The following is a 21,424-nucleotide window of genomic DNA, read 5'->3' as shown; positions in this document are numbered from 1 at the left end:
GTGTTCTAGATTAAGAACATTGCAATGTAAAAGAAAATCTAACATGTGTTAGATTTCCTTTTAGCACAAACTGAAGCACATAGAAACATTGTAGAGTGAGAAATCTAACAAGTTGTGATGGATTTCTCACACAAAACAATCTCATACTCACCTCCATATCCCTCCACATGCTCCTCCCCGTCTAGGAGATGCATATACATGTTTATAAACCACATCAAGTAAATTGTCTCTCTCATTCATGTGAAATCCTGGGTCTTTGTAATATTTCCCAAACCATGCAAATAGAACAAACTCTTAAGATGGATCTAAAGGAAAAGCTTGTACCTTGAGAAATTTGATCCCTTTGTAGGCTATCTAAATCTAGAGTTAAGATGAATCTAAAATGGTTTAATTATTAATAATTATAATTCTTATTTTATTTTATTTTATATTATATTTATGTAATTTAACTAAATTAACAAGTTTAAATAACATTACATAACCTTAGAACATCTCATTCACTTTGGGCTAAAATCTCCCATGTAATCATTCATGTTGGACTAAAGTCTCTCCATGCAATTATTTAAATCTGTAGATATTTGTTTTTATCTTAATCAATAATATGTAATATAAAGTAAAAAACATAAACTTGGAAAAGCCCATAAATATTATAAATATCAAGTGAATTACAATGAAATTTGAACCATTTAAAATTATAATTTTATATTTTTATTTTGGAAAAATTTCAAACCATAAAATTGATAATAAAAAAATTTTATTAAATATATGGTTATTTTATTTAATTTTATAAATATTATATACAATAATACATGAAAAATGTAATATAATTTCAAAAATTGTAATTTAGAATTTTAAAATTACTAATAAAAAAATATTAACATGCCAAATTCTTTATTATTATTAAAATTTGTCAATATTTATTTTCATTTTAATGGATAATATTTAATATATAATGGAAAGTATAAATTTGGAAAGGGCTACCCATATTATAAATATTAAGTGCATTATAATGTAATTTGAACCATTTAAATTTATGATTCTATATTTTTAATTTAAAAATAAAATTTAAAACATATAATTAATTAAATTTATGATTTTACATTTCTAATTAAAAAAATTTCAAAACATAGAATTGAAAACATATTGAAAAGAGGGTCCTCTGCATGGAGCTGGTAGAAATGTTCACTACAAATGAGATAAGGTGTCATTGAAATCACATTATACACTTGTCTGATTCATCACTGTAATGAGCCAAGGTATACGAATTTTAGGGATACCCAAAGAGCAGCCAGTAGCTAAAATTCTTTATGCCAACACTATGAAACTAGAGGGAATGGATTCAATGGAGATCAAGACCTTGCTTTGTGCTTTGCTAAGTGGAAGAGGTCCCTATAAATTAAAATTTTCTTGGAGATAGGGACAAGCAACTAATAAAAAGTGAAAGCACTAACAATGTATCAAGGAGTCAAGTTCCTCAAGGGCATTGTGCAAAGGGATGTAGTTATTGTTGAGGACTCCAACATAATCACAAGATTTAATTTACGGGAAATACCATTGTACTATGAGGAGCATACAAGAGTATGCTTATGTATTACTACTATATTCAATGCTAACCTTAAAATTCATGAATGGTATATGTTGAACCAATGTTATGATTTATTATCTATGTTGTTTATAATCAAAGTAATAATGAGAACCAACACCTTGCAAAAAAAGAACAATTATCATGAAGTATATGGAAAGTGAACCAAATGGTAGCATACCCTCCTAGTGGAATTATGTCTTTCATAGTTGAATATTACCTTGTTATTGAGTCACAAGTGTAATCACTCAATCAAATGTTGTAAACATACCATTGTCATTTTGGAACTAGATTGGTAAGCCTAATAATAAATGTTATGTTAATTTATAAATAAGATTAAATACTTGTTGAGTAGCAATGACATGGTACACTAATTAGAACCAGTGTAGATCCATATTAATTCTGAATTTATTAAATGCTAAGAGGGATCAAATTTTTTGGCATGCAAACATTTCTTCAGGTTTTGCACTAAAGGTTTTCACTTCAAAAAATTTGACCCCTCTCAATAATTGATAAATGATTTAGGCTAATATATTAAATGATTTAAATAGCTGATATTCACATTGTATTAATATAAAAAGTTATTAAATCATTTATAATTCAACTTTATATTTCTTTTAATTCAAAATATATTTGAGAAATTATACTTGTTAAATAATTGATAATTAAATATATCATTTATATTAAATTTTAAATCTATTTTTTTTAGATTTAATGATAATTTTGTCTCACTTATATTAATTTCATTATTTTTATTAAATATTAAAATTTTATTATTTTTAAAAAAGTTTACTAAAATCACTATTGATATTTCAAAATTTTAAAGATATTAACATTTATACACAATTCAATTAAAAGGCTCAAACTTACATAACTTAGAAGGCTCTCTTATATATAATTTATTTAGTTAAAAAGCATTTAATTTAAACAATTTGTTAAACTGTCTATCATTAATACCAATCTAGATCCATTTTAACTCTTTATCTACTAAAAAGGGATTTAAATCCCATGGACAATACCATGGGTTCTCATAAACTCAGAGCTCAAAAACTAACTTGACCAAGTCAAATTTACCATAACTACCCAATAAAAATTAATTAAAAAAATAATAACTTTTTATTTTAATATAGGGTTATTTTTATTTTTATTTCAAATTTACCTTAACTACCCAACAAAAATTGATAAAATAAATAACTTATAATTTTTATTTTAATAATGTTATTTTTATTTTATTTTAAGTAACCAAAATTATAATATAATATATCAAACATTTCACCCAAAAATAATGAAAAAAATGTAATTAAATTAATTACATTTTACACCATTAATATTATTAAACATTTACCTAATCCATTAATATTATTAAACATTGACCTAATTACATTGTACACCATTAATATTATTAAACATTTACCTAATTACATTATACACCATTGAACATTTGAAAAAAACTAAGAAGAAAGAAGAGTATCAACATGAACATTAAAGACCAGCACCAACTTTGAAAGAATTTCTTCGCTATCACGAGCCAACTCTAAATAAAGCCACTCCAGATTTAGTGACATATGTACAGGTGTGTCAGCTTTTATTACTCTGCCATATAGTGCATACATCTCGCTCAATGTTGGGAATTGATATGTAATTTGCAACCACCTTGTCTCTTTCATGATAAGCTCCAGTGCAAATATTGTCACAATAGTACAATTCAAGCACAGAAAAATATTAAAAGACTCGTTGTAGTAAACAAATAGAAAAAAAAAAAATCCAAGTTATTTTATACTGGTTATTTTTATTTTAATTAGATTTCGAAACTATTTTAAAATTTGACGAAAAAAATGTTAAATAATTGACATCGTTTTTATCAATCAAATTCAAAAATATTCTATATGCAAAAAATGTACAATCACATTAAATTCAACTACTGTAAATACTTTGCAAGAGAAGTTTCGTTATATGTTTAAACACTTATATTGGACTTTGACGGAAGAAACAAGAACATAAGGAGTCAAGACACGTTCTATGGTGGATGTGCAATAACCATCAAAGTTGGCATCCTTTTCATTGTGAAATTTGTTTATCGAAAATCTAAGTAAGATGTTGTAGAGCTTGATATCCATTGTTTAGGCATTGAACCATACCGCTTTCTATTTGATTTCTACTGTTGATTTTTTTAATAAACAGTTAGTTAATACAACATTAACTGCTAGAACAAAAATAAGGAGTGGTGAGATTTTTTTTATCAAATGAGTGAAAAAAGTACCTAGCCTCTTTCTTGTTATTATACCTGCCCACTGCTAGGTATGATAGGTATATAGCAATCGATAAATTGCTGAAAGCTTATTATTTTCTTTAGATTTTTTCCATATGGCTTGATTTAAGCCAATGTTTTCTAGAAATTTTTATTTTAAATTATTTTAATTTTTTTTAAATTTTTTTTATTGGACAAGCAGTCAACTCAACTGATATTTGGAAAAAGCAGTCACACTTCAAATCAACGGTTAAAAGTGTGTCACCTGATCCAACAGAGCAGAGCAAAAATTCAAAGCAGTTAAAAGTGTTGACGATTGTTGATCCATACCCTTAAAAACTGATATCCATTGCCATGCATTGATAACATAATAGATAAACTTCAAGGAACTAAAAAATTTGGTAAGATTAATTCAAATTCACTTGTAAATAACGTGATTAGGGAAATTAGTTGTACAACAAATAACCAGTAATATAAAAGGAGATCTGCCTCATTGTATGCAATGGCCCCATTTGATATAAAGATCATATTTTACATCTCCCATGCATTGTGTATTTGGTCTTTCATATTGACAAACAATACCAAGAAGAAAGAGAAGAACAAAAGATCATCCTTAGTCGGTTAAAAACAAATATTGGTATGTTAACAAAAATGATGACCCATCGAATGACAAAGAAAGAGGAATGCTCAGTAAATTTCAAGAAAGAAGGAAATTCTCATCAAGAGGATACTAAGGTTAAACAGCCTGAAACCTTCTGAATTTGAGGACTTCCTCATTATCTTCCACCATGCTTTAAGGTGAGATAGCTATATGCAATCTTTGAAGCAGCAAAGGAGACCCTCGATAGTATCATGGGAGACATTCAAAATGCTGTTGAAGGATTAGTTCTACGATATTGGATATCAAGGAGATCCATTTAATTGTGATATTTTCACAAACAAAAGAAAAATTGTTCAGGACTACACCACTGAATATAAGAAACCAGCAAGCTTGCTAAATCTCAAAGTAGAAGTTCCTCAAACGTTGATAAAAAATTGAGGAGAACTACATGGCTACATCAGAAAGGAATTTACCCCATTTGAAGTAAAGAACCTTAATGATGCTGGTAAGAAGGCTCTATTTATTGAGTACAAGAACAGAAAACCAGCAGTGGGGAAATGGAAAACCAAGGAAAGGTACCTAACATCAAAAATCTCCTAAGCAAACGAATAGAAATAGTACTTTCACCATTGCTCAGTGACTCAAAAGACAACACCAGGAATCACTGCAATCATTGCAGTGTTGATTTATGGGCACACTGAGAAATAATGCTGGAAATTACATCTGAAATTATATCCTACAATTTGGAAGAAAACATCTACGAGAATGTTGAGTGACAAAACTGGAAAGTTTCCAGAAGAGAAGAATATAGCTTATATGAGTGCAGACCACCAACTAAAGAGGACACATTATTTAATCCATTGTCACATATTTAAAGGCATATGTCCATCTGCGTGCAATTTTGACTTGTCTAGCAGTGTATAACTCATGAGGTACTCACCGATGAAGCTTGATATGCATTATCCAAAACAAGCAGCAAACTTCACTTTTCCAGCAAACAATTAGTAAAATTTTCATTTTCCAATATTCTTAGGCAAAGGATCGATTCAGTAACCCCCAAAACCCTCAGCACACTCTGTTTAAAAAAATAGAAATTAGTTGTGGGCTGGGACTATAATCCCTCATCAAATTTTCGACCGCAAGTCCACTGGAGGGGCATGAGATAAAAAGGTGTGTTTTGCTTAATTTTTGTGAAATGCGCTCAACAATCAGGTTCCAACCCACAAGTGCTCATAGAGATGACTTAATAATGGCAAGTTTAAGTTGTCAGCAGAGAGTCAGACTCGTGACCTAGTTAACTAAGGTCAGCAGCAGAGCCCAGCTGGGTTTCACCCAGGAGAACCCTGAAAACTCTGTTTTTTTCAACAGAGCTGGTTGGTAACATAGCAATAAAGAAGATTAAGAGCTCAAGCCCAACCCTATGTTCTTATTAATATCTACGACCTCGTTCTAATCAAAAAAATGGGAGCTAATGTTAAAAAGAGAAGCCCAGCCCATGTTCTCCTTAAGGCCTGCGACCCCACTCAACTCAAAAAATGGGGAGATTCCGTATAAAAAAAAGGCCCACGACTATGTTCTTAAGGCCTGGGGCTGCCCACCTCTCTTCCTCGCAAATAGTTGGCCTCCATTTAGACCTTCTCATGTTTAGACGCCCTCCATCTAGACTTCTAATCTTTAGAGCCTTTTGGGTTCCACCTGTGTCTAACCAAAGGAGGGTGCAACGAAGTAATTTTGGTACTCAGAAATCTCAAGCAGAGAACCGCTTATCCAATTGGCTAGTGAATGTCATTTGCCAAAAAGTACCCTTGGGTTCAATGTGATTGGACTGAGCAACTGATTATATAATATGGGCCCCATTGTCTATGGCACAGATGGGATTGTAGGTCGTGGAAGAGGAAGAGGCCGTGATTTTCGATTAGATGAACAAATGCATGGAGTGCCTGCGATAGCCTGATTGTCTGATACAATTAGCCTTAGAACATATGGATGCCTGCTCTTGGAAGCTTAGAATTTTAACGAGTATATGAATTTTGTGTATTCTCACATCTTTGACGAATGAATCGATTTGATTGAGTTAAGCATAAGAGTAGTCAATTCATGCTAGTATTTTCCAATTTCTTTCCCAACAATCTAAGTTTAAATTGATCATGCGGATTCCCCCTGGGATAGGCAGTCTCCTTGGTCGGGCAAGGCCATCAAGGTGACAGTGAGTGGCTTGCCTATTATGCGTCTAGGCTGTCCCATTGAGGTTAGGACTTTTCCTCCTAGGTGATAATTTGAGTGGTAACAGTGAGTTTGGGTGATATTTATGAGTTAAACTTTAAAGAATAAGTCGGGATTGATTCAGATTCAGCTGATTAGACTCTGTTTCCTCTTAAAACATAGTCAAACTCGCGACTCCACTTGGACTGGGAAGAGTCTGATAACACTGCCAAGAAGCTTCGTATGGCATATGGCATAAATTGCAAAGCAGTAAAAGCATTAGTGGACTGAAAAGAAAATGTCATACAGATCAACTTGGTTAATAATTTACTCAGTCCATCTATATTTAAGAAGAAAATCTATAATAATTGAAAAGCCACTAACCTTGAAGAAGAGGGGATGGTTGAGGTTCTGTTCCTCCATCTGTTTGAGGACTGCAAGCCAATCTACTCTTTTGGGCTTCATTATTCTGACCCACTTCATGATTAATTCAGATGGATCATCCTCTTCTGATAAACAAATTATATGTTTCATCAAGGCCTTGCTCCTTCCAGACAACTTTGGAGGCAGAGCTTCTATGAGCCTTTTTTGCGCCTTATCCAATCCATTGTCGTCTACATCAGCCCACCTCAATCCCTTGCCCTTTACTTGCTGGTTGTCTTTATCTCCCCCAACATCAGAATCTGATTCGTCCTCTGCATTTTCAACCTCAACTTCATAATACTTTTCTTCATCGGTTGTCGATGTTGCTGTTGTTAATGGGTGTCCGGGGCAACAAGGTCGGAGTGCAGAGAATCGAGAATGTAATATTCTGGGAGGCACGGAAATTGCAAAGCACGTGGAGCATAAACTGCAATGTACAGAACCCTAGAATTGCATTGCACACATAAATCCTAAGATAAGTCAGCTGGCATCAAAATCAGAAAAAGCATAGCACTTGGAGTGCATTAATTTTGATGTGTGGAACCTTAAATTTGCATTTGTGCACAACATAAATCCTATTCAGCATGGGAAACCTTTCAGGGAAACATCCTATTACATATAACAGAAAGCGCAGCACCTGTAGTAAATTCCAGGGAAGAATAAAGATGACCCTTGCAATTATGTTCAGCTTCAATTACACAGGCACACACAAAAATACAAAATAGTTCCATTTTAACCCTCAGTAGATTCAAAGTAGCTTTGTGAATTTGAATGATGAACCTTGGGGTCCACAAAAGAAGTGAGTTAAATTTTGGAAGGAAAATAATGCTAGAAACAAGATGTACCTGATCATGATTTCTATTCTGTTATGATACCATTGTCAGGCCAGTGCTATAAATTAAATTTAGATGATATGATTGCAGGGTTAAATTTTTCTTTTCTCCTTACCATAACACCCCTTATTTTTTGGCCAAGTCAGGGACTGATTTCCCCAATCTGCTGCTAAAATCTATTCATATCAGAACTGCACTTCTGGGTATATGGCTGAGAATTCTCTTATTTTTCCTGGGAGCCCAACTTGGGCCAGCAATACACCGATCTTCATTCTCTGAAGCATTGATCTATCTCATTGGTATAATTTCCTTTGCCTATCTTCAATATCATAAGCAAGGAAGAGCATATGCATGGGCAGATTGTTCTGGCAGTCAGTGATATTGTTGACATCCACTGTCTATACTATTAGCATTTCAAAATCAAAACTATCTTCTACACTTGGGGTTTCAGTTGAAGCAGGGTTTCAAATCATAACCCTGCAAAAAGTTTTGAATAACAGTAAGAAGATCTTCATCAAGTTTGAGCTTTATCTAGCAGCAGGGCTGCTCCATTTCAGTAGTATGAATGACTTGTTTCAAGTATGGTAGTAAGGATGACCAGGAGGAACAATCTGTACAGAATGGAGCTGAAGAGACACAAGAATTCAAAGTTGGAGAAAATATACAACTTGTGAAAGTAGACACAGTGGCCAGCAACCAGGAACCTTCTAACATGGATACTCCATTGAAGGTGCCTATGCTTACAGAAGGCCTTGATATGTCTTCTTGCTTGAATTCTTTTTTTGGTAACTGGTTGGTTGATTGTTCAGTGAAGGGCTGAACTTGTTGGTTGATTTACTTCTGAAAGATGGCTGACTGTAATGGTGCAACATTCATTGTGAGTTTATCCATTGTACAGTACTAAGTGGGGGCTGTAATTTTGCAGAATTTGCAATGGAGCAGCAGGGGATGTCTGCTGATGTGATTCGAAAGGCCTTTTTAGCAACAGAAGAGGGGTTTTTGTCCATTGTTACAAAGGCATGGCCTACAAATCCACAGCTTGCAGCAGTTGGGTCTTGCTGTTTAGTAGGGGTGGTTTGTGGTGGGGTGCTTTATGTTGCCAATCTGGGAGATTCCCGTGCTGTTTTGGGAAAATTGGTCAAGTCTACAGGAGAAATAGCTGCCATGCAGTTGTCAATGGAGCATAATGCAGGTATTGAGGCTGTGAGGCAAGAGCTACAATCTTTGCATCCAGATGACTCACAGATTGTAGTTCTAAAGCATGGGGTTTGGCGTGTGAAGGGTATCATTCAGGTACATTTAATCTCTGCTTAATTTACTGTGTTAATACTGGGCAATTTTACGTCTTTACAGTGAGACCACAGCTCAGCTGACATGGCACTAAAGTTGGTACCAACTTATTATCAGATGCATCTCATGGAAAGTGAGTAATTGGAAAATAAATATGGTACATATGACCATAACCATGTACACAGGATAGTCCTTCCCATTAATATATACACTACTAAATAAATAAAAGATGAACACTTCTATTTGAATCTGGAAAAATGACTTCTAAATCAAAGTTTTATTGCATCAGATCATTGCTATAGCTAAGAAACAAAATGACAAATTCTTTTATTTGTCAGATCACCACACAATGCATGGACAATGGGCTATTTATATGTTTCAACCAAACTAACGGTATAAGCCATCAAACCTTCCAAGATAAAATACGAGTTCATCAGCAAAATTTTGCATCCTGGATTTAGAAGGTAAGTTCGTAACTCAAGTCCAGATATTTCTCGTAGCTCAGAGAAGGATATTTTCTCAATTCAACACAAACAGAGACAGATATAATTGTTATTACATAAATAAACAACAAACGTCAAGAACTCCCTCTGGAATCAACTTTACATTAGAAAATACCCACCCAAAAAAATAGTTTTACATTGTAAAACTGCAAAGTAAACTACACCTAAAGCTCAATGGAAAAATCTCGAATTGAATTTTTGTATATAAAATTTTATGCTGAACCATCTCAAATTGAATTTTAGCATATACTATTTTATATTGAACCAGGCTTTTTTTTAATCCTTGAGAGAAAACTAACCAATAAATCAATGTTAAATTAATTTATTAAGGATAAAAAACTTGAAATGCATACCTCTCAACAAATAATACACAATTTATTAAGGATCAAAAACTTGAGATTCCTACCTCTCAACAACTAATAACACAATATATCCTGTCGGGCTAACATTGATCTATGCTAGTTTATTTACAATTGTTATTTAAATATACACCTTGATTGTTATTCAAATATACAGCCCTGTTTAACAGGATCTATGTTAGTTTATTATTATTTAAGTATGAAGTAAAATAACTAATTCATCCCTGATATGGCTCTGTAATTCATCTTATTAAAATACCATCACATCATCCCCAGACTGGCTTAGAGTAGTTTATTGTTATTCAAATATGACAAGTAAAATAAATAATTAATCCCTGCCAAGATATGGTTCTATTCTTCATTTTATTAAAATACCATCACATTATCACTAGACAGGCCTAGATTACCTCCTTTCTCTACGTGCAATAGAAAAATAAGATCTGGGCCTAGAGCACCTCCCTTATCTATATGCAATAACAAATTTAATAAGGAATAATACATCTTGATTAAGACAATACAGGTTCCAATTACTTTTAAAAGAAGCAGCATAAAGAAACTACAATGGAGATAGTAAATGAATTATTGTCCATAATCTTCTCTTAATAGAAGAAGCATGCCAAAAGCCCTATCTAATATGTAATTTATGGAAATCTTTCAGCTGCTCTCTGCTTATGAGAGCATAACTACAGAGTTTGGTACAGTGAATACATATTATAGCATCCAGACCACTAACCATGCAATTTCAAAACAATATATTTAAATTTTATCAGAGCAGCGGTTACAATACCTGGATTTCACACAAATAAAAGGTCCTTTATATTTCACAAAGAACAACATTTTTTGCAGAATTGGATGCAATTGCCGTGTCCAACAACAACATGCACAGGGCATGGAAACCCTGAAGACCTGTTTGGGACCATCAGAAAAAACTGAATAATTTCCACATCTGAAACAAACCCAAGCACATGACATTTCTAATTTACAAGCACAAATCCCCTTTAAATGCTGCAATTATCTCAAAAATAATTCAGGACTTCATATTGCAACTACCACCCACCAGTTATTATAGAAAATACTTTTCCCAAAGTAATAAAGCATTAGCCGACTTACCAGAACCAACCAATGCACATAATTTTTTTGTTTTAAAGGGGGGGCTTCTTACCAGTAAGTTCGCATAAACCCTAAGCCCAAAAACCCCAGTGATTAACCACCGTGCAGCTTCACTTGAAGGACCCCGCGCTCATATTTCTGCACAAAATTCGAGCGTTCATCTCGTTGACGGTATCAATAAGCCCTCCTAAGTCCATAGTTCCACCGGAGGCCTCGTTCTCCTTGTCTTTCTTCTCCTGGGGTTTAGCCGCTCTACGCTTAAACTCAGTTGCCTTCTCGAAGAAATTCTCATAGATATACTCTGCCGTGTAGCCCTTCTCCTCATCATAGAGCATGATGTGACCGTGCCATTCCCAGACGCGGTAGCCAGGCTCTGGGTCCTCGTGGAACCCCACGCAAACTTGGTGCTCGCTAATGGTGACGGCCTGGCCGGAGTTCGCCTTCAGTTTATCAGTGTCCCCGCTGGATATAATCTGAACGATATTCTTCTCCAGCTTCGCCTCCTCTCTCTCCAATGGGCTCTTGCTCTCGTCCGCGATGATGCGATCATACGAGTTGGATAGGAAGGTATTGGTGTCCAGAAAAGGGTTGCGCATATTTAGCCGACTCATCATGGTGCTCACAACCAGGTTTTCGAAAGAGTTTTTGGTGGAATACTGGTTCGCCATTTTCCCTCCGATGGCTGATATCCACTCTCCAAGACTTCCTTCCGGTGGATATCAATATATAAATTGCAATGGCCAGGCATATGTGGGCTCTCAAGGAATTTAACAGCTTGGGGATTGGAGGAAACCAAAGGGAAAAGGGCGAAAGCAATAAATTTCCTTTGCCTTTATCGCCATCAGAGTATCAGTGTTTATCTTCATGCCTGACAGTTAAACCCCAAAATTAGCATCCTTCAAGTTCATATCCTCTGGCAGCATTTAACAGCTTGGGGATTGGAGGAAACCAAAGGGAAAAGGGCAAAAGCAATAAATTACTAGGAAGCGCAGGCATGGCGCAAGATGCCACGGGCTTGGGACTCTTCTTGACCTTGACGAGACACATACGGAAATTTCCGGCGATAGAGAGGCGGGAATGATAGCAAAAGCGAGGGATAGGCGCGAATGATAGCAGAAGCAAGGGATAGGCGCGAATGATAGCATAAGCGAGGGATATCGACCCCCGCTAGGCACCGATAACAAAAATTCCGACCATTCCGCCTGAAGGATGAAGACCATAACAGAAATGATTGAACAATTTCCCGCTGAATGTGGACGCCAGGTGTCAGTCTCAGAAACAAAAGGACGACAAAAGTTTCTTTCAAAGGAAGGCCTATCGGCCTAATAATAATTGATTCCTTTCTACTCGTGTTTTGAATTTCTAGAATTTTTATATAAGAAGTCCCATTTTAACGAAAGCCCACCTAAGGGGGAGTCTCCCTAAGCACACTAGCATTTCCTCAGCTCTTGTTGTTGCTACTTGAAGTCTTTTTGCTGAAGTAAAATGCAGTGGCATAGATTATCTTGTGTTCTATGTCCCCAATCCCAGTTTTCATAAATATTGTTTTTCCATTGTTTGCAGAGTTGGTATCTATGTTCTAACAAGACTGATTTGAACACTTTAAGTCAATGTAGAGTGTTATGTTGGTATCAGAGCTCCCCCCTACATAAATAAATCTCACAATCTGGAAGATGCAAGTGGAATTGGAAAACCATCTCGGTAATTGGCTAGTCCTCTGTGCTTTTATTCAAGTTACTCTAATATGTTACCTGGTACAATTATGTTTTGTTCTAGCTCCTTGAATCTCTTGGCTGTATTGACTAAGTTGTTATTTGCAGCATCATGGTAGTTCACTGTGCACTTAATTTGAATTCCTCTTACTTAGGATGCACTCTTTCATTCATTTCATTTGCTTTATTGATACAGCCATATTTGGATTAAATCTCAACCACTTAAAGATTAATATCCAAAACTTACCCTTGATATTGACTGTCCATGGACAACCCAAGAGGGATTCCTTTTGTGTTAATTGTCTCGAGCAACCCAAGAGGGATTCCTTTCTGTGCTAATTGTCTCGGGTAACCCAAGAGGGATTCCTTTCTGTGGATTCCTTTCTGTGGTAATCTTTGAAATGCATGGCAGCAGATAGCATTTAGGGACAGAGTGCCCAACGCATCCATGAACCAACGAACACTTAACCAACTTGGAATTGCATCTGTGTCCATTGCTGAAGTCAGTTGCAACCTCTATAAGAGTAGCTTCTGACCATGCTCACTTTATCAGTTGCGCTTCCACTTGCGCCTTTAGTTAAAAGAGACACTTCCGCTGAGCCTGCGATAGAACCATTTCAGTGCACCATATAGTGTTACATCCAGTACCGTAGCACTTAATCTAAAGGAACCCTTATCTGCGGTTCATATCTTGGGCCCGCAAAATAGGACCTCGGTATTCTCTATGCCAAGCTCCTCACTATGGTATGTCACCCCCGGTATAAACGAATCAAGGGCGATCTTAGAAGCATACATTTTAGTAGGATAAAGAAATCATGTTTGAAACCACACTTGGGTATGAACTACCACCACTCTACTGACCCCTTGATATTGTACTAGCACTGAAACTACTAGTACTTCCTCCTACTACTGCACCAGGCTGACTACAATTGCTAGAATAATGATTGTACCAAGGCAAATAGAAAGCAAAACCAGAAAAAGAAAGTACCATATGACTTATGGATGTCAAAGTGGTCAACATTGGGCTAGCTCTGTGGTTTCTTGACATTACCTCTTCGACAACGGGGGTTCAGAATCTCAGCTTCTTTCATTATCAAGAAGCAGACAGTTTAGTAGGCTAAAGATTCAATCAGGATTGCCATACAGTTCTCGATGATAGATTTTTACTGATGAACAGTAGTTTCATGTTCTAACTCTAACCAGGGCACTATGCTTTGCTAATCATAGCACTATGTTTTTATACACCTATAGGGTGTTATAATATATTCTTTTGGTTCTTTGGACTTCTTTGGAGAGAAAATCTCGTCTGAAGTTCTTTAGTGTAGTGTGTTACTATCACTAGTCTACTCTCAACATATGGATGGAAACTTCCCTTCTGTAGATTTGCAACTTGAGGTCACATTGTTCTCCACTGTTCTTTATGGGTTTGAGGTGTGAGGGCCTTGCCTTTGAGACAAACTATGCCAAGATATAGAGTGTAGAGACCCATATGCTTCTGCATGATCAAGAGAAATAAAACAATTCCGCATGCCATTGTTCACGTAGAGTTTGTGACCCATTCACTCTGGCTTGAGACCATTTTTAGATTGGTCTAGTTGTTGCATCATATTTGCTATATCTTTGACACAATATTTAGTAGGGAGTGTTATCCATACTTTGCTTTTTATACCTATTAGGCCATAGCCTCAAATAGAGACCCATTGATTGGCTTCATTGTTGAAAGCAAACTCGAATAGACCCATTGATTAGCTCCATCATTGATGCTTTCAGAGGTTTCAGACCATCGCCAGTCAATTGGCATCTTGGTGGATAGCTTTCACATATACAGGCAGGATGTCTAGGCCTGACTTGACCTACCAAGTGGGTTAAAGGGCAAAATGGCCTTTTTTTAGAGATTGTTCCCTCATATGGTATGAGGTATTCAACCTGGATTCTCGATTGATCTATCAGTCATAGTGTATGGTCTCTCCATTTGAGCTACAAGGTGTGGGTCTTTGTTCCGTTGGTAGTTCAAGGGCTGCCCTCCAAAGTTCACCATGCCAAAAGGAAGTAGTCAGATAGTTTGTGCCCCTTTTTCATCGTTTAAAATCCTTGGAGCATCTTTTAAGGGATTGTAGATTTTATAGATCATGCTGGAGGTTGGTGCAGGACTGGCATTTTGTTCTGCTTCATGGGCAGCTTGATTCGTGCACACAGTTTCATTGGTGTGCAGGTCTTCTTGGGGTTTTTCAGTGCTTGGTTTCATGCTTTCAGGGGTTTGGGACTGTATTTAGATTTCAGCTTTGATCCACAATCTAGAAGCTTCAATGCAAGTATGCTTGAGGTCAATTTTATCAATTATTTTTTTCACTTCTAGCGAAAAGAAGTAGGTATGAAATTATTTGTCAAAGGATACCTCCTAATAAAGGATGCCAAAGAGCTTATTGCTATCACGTACTGAGGTTATTGATGCCTTAGTTTCTCTCAGGAAGAGGATATGATTCATGTATGTATACACTCTTTTCTTTTGGTTGGTTTTTCTGTTTCGGATACTAAGTACAATAGAGCAAAATTTTATCACTCCTTGTGGACTTCCACTAATGAGGCAAGGTAATTTGCCTATTCTCGATTCTACACTACATATTAACAATGTAAAGCCCATTGCACAGTTTGTATAATAAATTACACTACATATTAACAATGTAAAGCCCATTGCACAGTTTGTATAATAAATTTGCAATTTTTGGATTTTACACTACATATTAACAATGTAAAGCCCATTGCACAGTGTTTTTAATAAATTTGCAATTTATGTAAAACATACCTGGGTAATTGCAGAGATCTTATAGATAATTTATAAACCTTGAGTGAGTAATGTGAAGTAGCATTAAAGTCATTTTTTTCAATATAACAATAGTGTTTTCAATGGCCCAGAACAAATGGGAGGTGCAAGTCATTTAAGCATTCAAATATTACTGTTGTAAAGGCCTTGCACTAGGACTTCTATTGTTGATTTCACACGGTTTAATTAAAAACAATGAACTACATTATATTTAGATGTTAGCATTCTCAATAATTGATTAAGATTGAAAACTTTCTTTGAATCTTGCACTTGAGACAAATCAGATGGAAGAAAAAAGCAATCATATTACCATAGGAATCTAAAGGGTTATGGTAAAATGGGATCCAGTTATATGAGCAAATCACAGTAACAAGTACCTAACAAAAATACTTTCAGGAAAATGTTTATAGGGCTTAAAATGCATTGGGAGTAAAAGGGCTAGTTGGCCTCTTTTCTATGGTGGATACCTTCGAAGTAGTATTCCACATGGTAAGCACATTCTCTGGCCTCTCTGCAATAAGATATACATTTGCTAAAAATCATTAGAACTTCATAAAATCTTCATTTTCCACCCATTAATCCCCACCCTAAATCCATTTCTATCTCGCTTCTCAAATCAAAATAATTTAAGACCTCGAAAATATGAGTTTTTTCCCTCAGCATAATAATATAGTTCTGAGATGACACGCAGGAGTGATCTGAGAACTTCACATGCAATTCCTTAATGTAGCACCATATACTTTGCCTTGTATAACTCACTACGTTGTACTTTTCCTTATATGACTTACTGCAATGTAATAGACTAAGCCATGCCTATTATTCTAGCTAGACTTAATTTTATGATTTTGGGGCCTAAAAGTTCTTTTAAATCTAAGAACCATTGTGTATATGGGATTGATGTTGTTCATGGTCACAACAATGTCTATGGGGCTACCGTCTTCCCTCACAATGTTGGGCTTGGAGCTATCAGGCAAGTAGAGTATCAACTCCATTTTTTCTTCACAGCATTTCCTTGCAACTAGAAAATGTCATGGCTAATGATTTAAACAAATGAGTAGGTTGAGTGGTCGGCTATATTTCATGAAAACCCTTTATCTCTGGACAATACTAGAGAGCCTGGCCTATATCCGTAGGCATTATTTTTTCATCGTAAGTAGTATTATGATTTAGAAAGTGCCAAGGGGCACTCTGATTGCAATCAGCAAAATGTTAGGAGACAATGATTTGAAAAGTAACTAGGGTTATCTGAATGATTATGGGCAAAATCTTGAGTAACTGAATTGGGATAATAACAGAATCAGGGTGAAAATGTTGATGTTTAATATATCATGGGAACTCTGGCTTCTGATTACTACCCTCAAAATCAAAATCTTCTAGAAAGTTTGGCTAACAATTTGTATCAACGTTTTATGGATACAAGGATCCCGATCTGGTTAAAAGAATTGGAGCTACCATAACTCTGGAAGTTCGATCTACTAGCATTCAATACACATTTTCTCCATGTGTTGTTGTAAGACTCTGGCATGGAAGTGCTCGATGGAAGTTCATTCAAAAATGAGAGTCAAGTTTTCACTGTTTAGAATGTCTTGTTTGATGCGAGCAGGTTTGTAGGATCTTTACAAAGGGGGTGTCGTATGTGGCTGGACAGTAAGTTTCAGACTTTTTGTTTTATCCCTACTTAGAACATAAATTTCTTTGATCAATCGATTGTACCACAGTTTTCTATATAATTGGACATTAAGTTGCAAACCTTTTGCTTTATCCATGCTTAGAATATGAATTTCTTTGATCAATCAATTGTACCACAGTTTCCTGAAATAGTTTTCTAACCATGTGATTTATTGATGTTTGTCAGGTCAAATATTGTAGCGTGTGCTAAGCACTTTGTGGGCGAAGGTGGAACAACCCAGGGTGTCGATGAGAATAACACTGTCAGCAATTATAAACAATTAGTCAACATCCACATGACCCCCTATTTCAATGCCATTGCCAAAGGAGTCTCCACTGTTATGGTTTCTTACTCTAGTTAGAATGGACAGAAGATGCATGCTAACCGTTTTCTCATTTCTCATGTTCTAAAAAAGCAACTTAGCTAATAGAATTCCCAAATCTATTTTATATCGTATTGCATATTGTAGATTAGTAGATTGATCTAAAATTTAATCTTCATTACTGGTTAAAATCATGTACATATTTTTATGAAAAATCAACTTTCCTCAGAAGCATCAGTTAGTTAAAAAACAAATGGAAGCCATTAGAATTCTTTGTATTTCAAATATCGGACTAAATCAGATTTGGGCATCTTAATGTATTTGAATTCTATTTCCTGTGCTTCAAAAGATTTGTAGGCTCCAGGCTGTGATATATATCTAGTGCTTTAAGCAAAGACCGGTTTTCAGTATACCTGGCCTCGTTTCTCTGGTTTGAAGCGATGCAATTGGGAGTGGAGTCCCATTAATATTCTATAATTGCACTTCAAATCTAAACTCCTAATGAATTCTGAGTGCAGGCATTGAGGGTGTCTTCAGTCTCATATATCACTGCGTGGTTCATTATATTATTTTCAAATGTTTGTTAGGATCCCCATTCAGCTTAATAACAACGAATGTAAACACATAATTTAGGAAATTTTAAGGTGTAAATTTCAGTCTTAAATTAATTTTTTATTTTCTAAAATGATTTGACTAGGATAAAAATATTTTACATTAAAAATTTCCAAATCTTTTTAAAAGCTATATAAAATCCTTAAGAATTCTAATTTTTTTAAAAACTACATGATCAAACATGTTATTATTAGTATTTTAAAAATTAATATTCATAAATTTGGAATTAACTTATATCTATGCTAATAGACTTGCCAGCTTGAAGCATTGGCTTTTTTGAAAGCTGAAATTCAAAGTCTTTCACACATTCATATGATTCCTTAACCAGAAAACCAAATCCAGGTATTTGGAAATGTATCTACCATATACTTTTCATTTCAATGGCTTGTTAACATACTTGTTATAGGGGTGCAGAGCGGGGTATAGAAAATATAATTGGATCTTGCTATAAGGGTGCAGGGTGGGTTATAGAAAATATGATTGGATCCTGATGTGGTTTTCCTATTTCATAACCATAGAAGGCAAAAACTATAAAGACACTTGTATCTGGTTGATGTATAGAAATTGCATCAGATACATGAATTGTCAACACTGTGTGCATATATTTGCAGGGCAATGATAAAGGCACTCAGTACAGATCTGGCATATATTACTATTCAGCTCATCAGGAAAGAGCTGCACGGGAATCAATGGAAAGGCACCAAAGGCCACTGCATAAAGAGATCGTGAGAGAGATCCTGCCAGCGAAGAAGTTTTACAGAGCAGAAGAGTATCATCAACAATACCTGGAAAAGAGATCAGCTGGTGCCAAACAATCTGGGGCCAAAGGATGCAATGATCCAATTCGATGTTATGGTTGAATAGTGACTCGATCAAATTAACTGGACTTCTTTCAAAATTAAAGTATTTGTATCTTCTTGTTTAGTTCAGCTAGATATTACAACAGAGTGCTATATAGGGGAATAGGGGAGTATTATGGCGGTGGAAATTTTGCGTCATGCCTCAACCATCCATCTTGGATAGTGTCATCCGATTTCAAGCTCTTAAAGATGATTTTGATTTCAAGCTAGTAAAGCTCAGGGCTCAAGTATAACTCTATACTTATCTTTATTTGTAATCCTGGTGTCAAAATAAGTTTAGCTTATCTAGTTAGCTATGTTGTTAAATGTCATTTGGATTTTAGTTGAAAGAAACAAAGGAAGAGATGAATTGTTTCTATTCTCTGCATATTTATTGATATAATTTGATTCTCTTCAAAAGAAACTTTATGAACAATGATAGTTAATAGTTCATAACTTTAGGACTATTATCTTCTCTCAGGAAATATGGTTTCTAAGAAAGAGTACAATGTACTTATATTCTACTCTTGTACAGAAGGAATTCCTATTAGACATTGGAAGACTGTTTGTGGGATATGGAGTTAGACTTACTTGTTTTACTGTATGTTTTTGAACTTGATTAAATATGCCATTAGAAGACTATTTGTGGGATATGGAATTGGACTGTTTTCATTTTTTGGATGCAAGAATTGACAGTATTTTCTCTTAGCATCATGCCCTTGGGCAGGGACTTGTTACTCGCAACCCATCTTGTTAAAATATCAATCCACAGTCCAAGCGTATTTTACCAAAAAGGGTAAAACATAAACAAGACAAGAGACATGACTGCATGGTGAATAGAACAAGAAATAGGACTCAAGGTTTCTGGCGAATTATAAGCGTAAATCACCTAAGTGACGGCGTACATTACCACTATAAAATTGAGTTTTGGAGATACAAAACCTAGTTTACTAGAAATAGGAAACATAAACATAACTAGAAACAAAACAAAACTAGAACCGTGACTATAGAATTTTAACGGATAAGCAACTTGAACCCACCCATCTCCCTGAATATATCATGCACTTAAAGACTGGTGGTGTTGTAGAAGTGTAATCCCAACAGAGGAATGGAAATGATAATAGGAACAAGAACTGAATGGAAAAGAGGTATACTAGTCACGCCTCTACTGACATTGATCTGAACAATGTTGCATGTCATTAAATGGGCATGTAGCACAGGATAGAGAAGTCCATCGGTCAGGGGTAGACCTAATCTTCCATTCATTTCCCATCGTAGTTTTAACAAAAATTTACTTGGGAATATCGACATCCAACCTAAACCGTTCTATTGAATGACATGCAAGCTATTAGTTATTTCAAAAGTGAAAAACTCTACATAAGCCACCAATAAGGCATTGGTTCACTAGTGAGGTCAGCAGAGTTTAACCCAACCACCAGGCTTTACTATCACTATTGTCCATGCCACCTAAATGGCATAACAGAAAAGCACCGGGCGATTTTGGTAGAAAAATTACCATCCAGACTTATCACCTAAACCAACGGAAGTCACTCATGGGCAAGTTTCTTGCATTAATTCTTATAATTAAACAATAAAAATAAAATGTAGTTACCTACCTCTTGAGTGGGTTTAGTATCCTCTGGAAACCTCTCCTCTAGCACAGAGCCTCGATCCTGCTTGTCTTAGCTCACATCCATTTCCTCGGCATCTGATTTCATTGCTCCGGAACTCTCGGAACCCTGTGGTACAAGCAAATCTGAGGCCTTTTTTGTGTCTCTGACATTTATAGGGACGACTGGATCATCACAATCCACCTGTGGCAGAGCATCTAAATGGTGACCTCCTACATTCTTGGGACATTTTATTTCCTCGTCTTAATCAACGCATTTTTGCTCTCTTTTCTGCTTAATTTCTTCACTGATTTCAGGGTCGGAAAGACACCTATCGCTTCTTTGGCACATAACACATACCTTCGGCTCCATCTTCCTCTGCGGAATCTTGTACATACAGCCTCTTGAGTGCCTCTTGCACTTGTCTAGAAGTATTTTAAAGTTGCAAAGAGTGATGGAGGCTTGGGGATGGGCCATCGCACAGGAGTGTGGGGAACCTTGTGCAGATCCCTTCGTAGAATGAAACCACCACGATTGGAGGCACCTAGAATCCAATTTCTTGTATTCAACCAAATGTATCAAATCAAACCTGCGACAACATGGCCGCAACCTTCCTCTTTCTTCCCTGGAAAAACCCTGCAACGTGAGGGAAATGAATAAATTTTGATCTTTGAGAAACATAATGGGA

The 21,424-nt window shown here is 35.6% G+C and overlaps 1 protein-coding gene across 1 annotated transcript; it reads right to left on the bottom strand.

Moving 5' to 3' along the window:
• Positions 1–10,730: 10,730 nt before the first annotated feature.
• On the bottom strand, positions 10,731–12,099 carry LOC149159845 (uncharacterized). The gene is made up of 2 exons (XM_089433568.1): positions 11,204–12,099; positions 10,731–10,947 (listed from the first exon to the last, which is right to left on the bottom strand). The coding sequence occupies exon 1, from the start codon at positions 11,817–11,819 to the stop codon at positions 11,262–11,264; it is 558 nt and encodes a 185-aa protein (XP_089289694.1). The 5' UTR covers positions 11,820–12,099; the 3' UTR covers positions 10,731–10,947; positions 11,204–11,261.
• Between the last annotated feature and the right edge of the window lie 9,325 nt (positions 12,100–21,424).

The sequence above is a fragment of the Pinus tabuliformis genome, chromosome 5_2, assembly GCF_031772625.1.
Source record: "Pinus tabuliformis cultivar Carrire ecotype Pingquan chromosome 5_2, CPIR1, whole genome shotgun sequence".
Lineage (NCBI taxonomy): Eukaryota > Viridiplantae > Streptophyta > Pinopsida > Pinales > Pinaceae > Pinus > Pinus tabuliformis.
Note: the sequence above shows the minus strand (reverse complement) of the source record. Positions and strands in the feature narration are given on the sequence as shown.

Excerpts from the sequence above, each read along its gene's own strand:
- LOC149159845 (XM_089433568.1), bottom strand. The coding sequence starts at position 11,819 with ATGGCGAACCAGTATTCCACCAAAAACTCTTTCGAAAACCTGGTTGTG.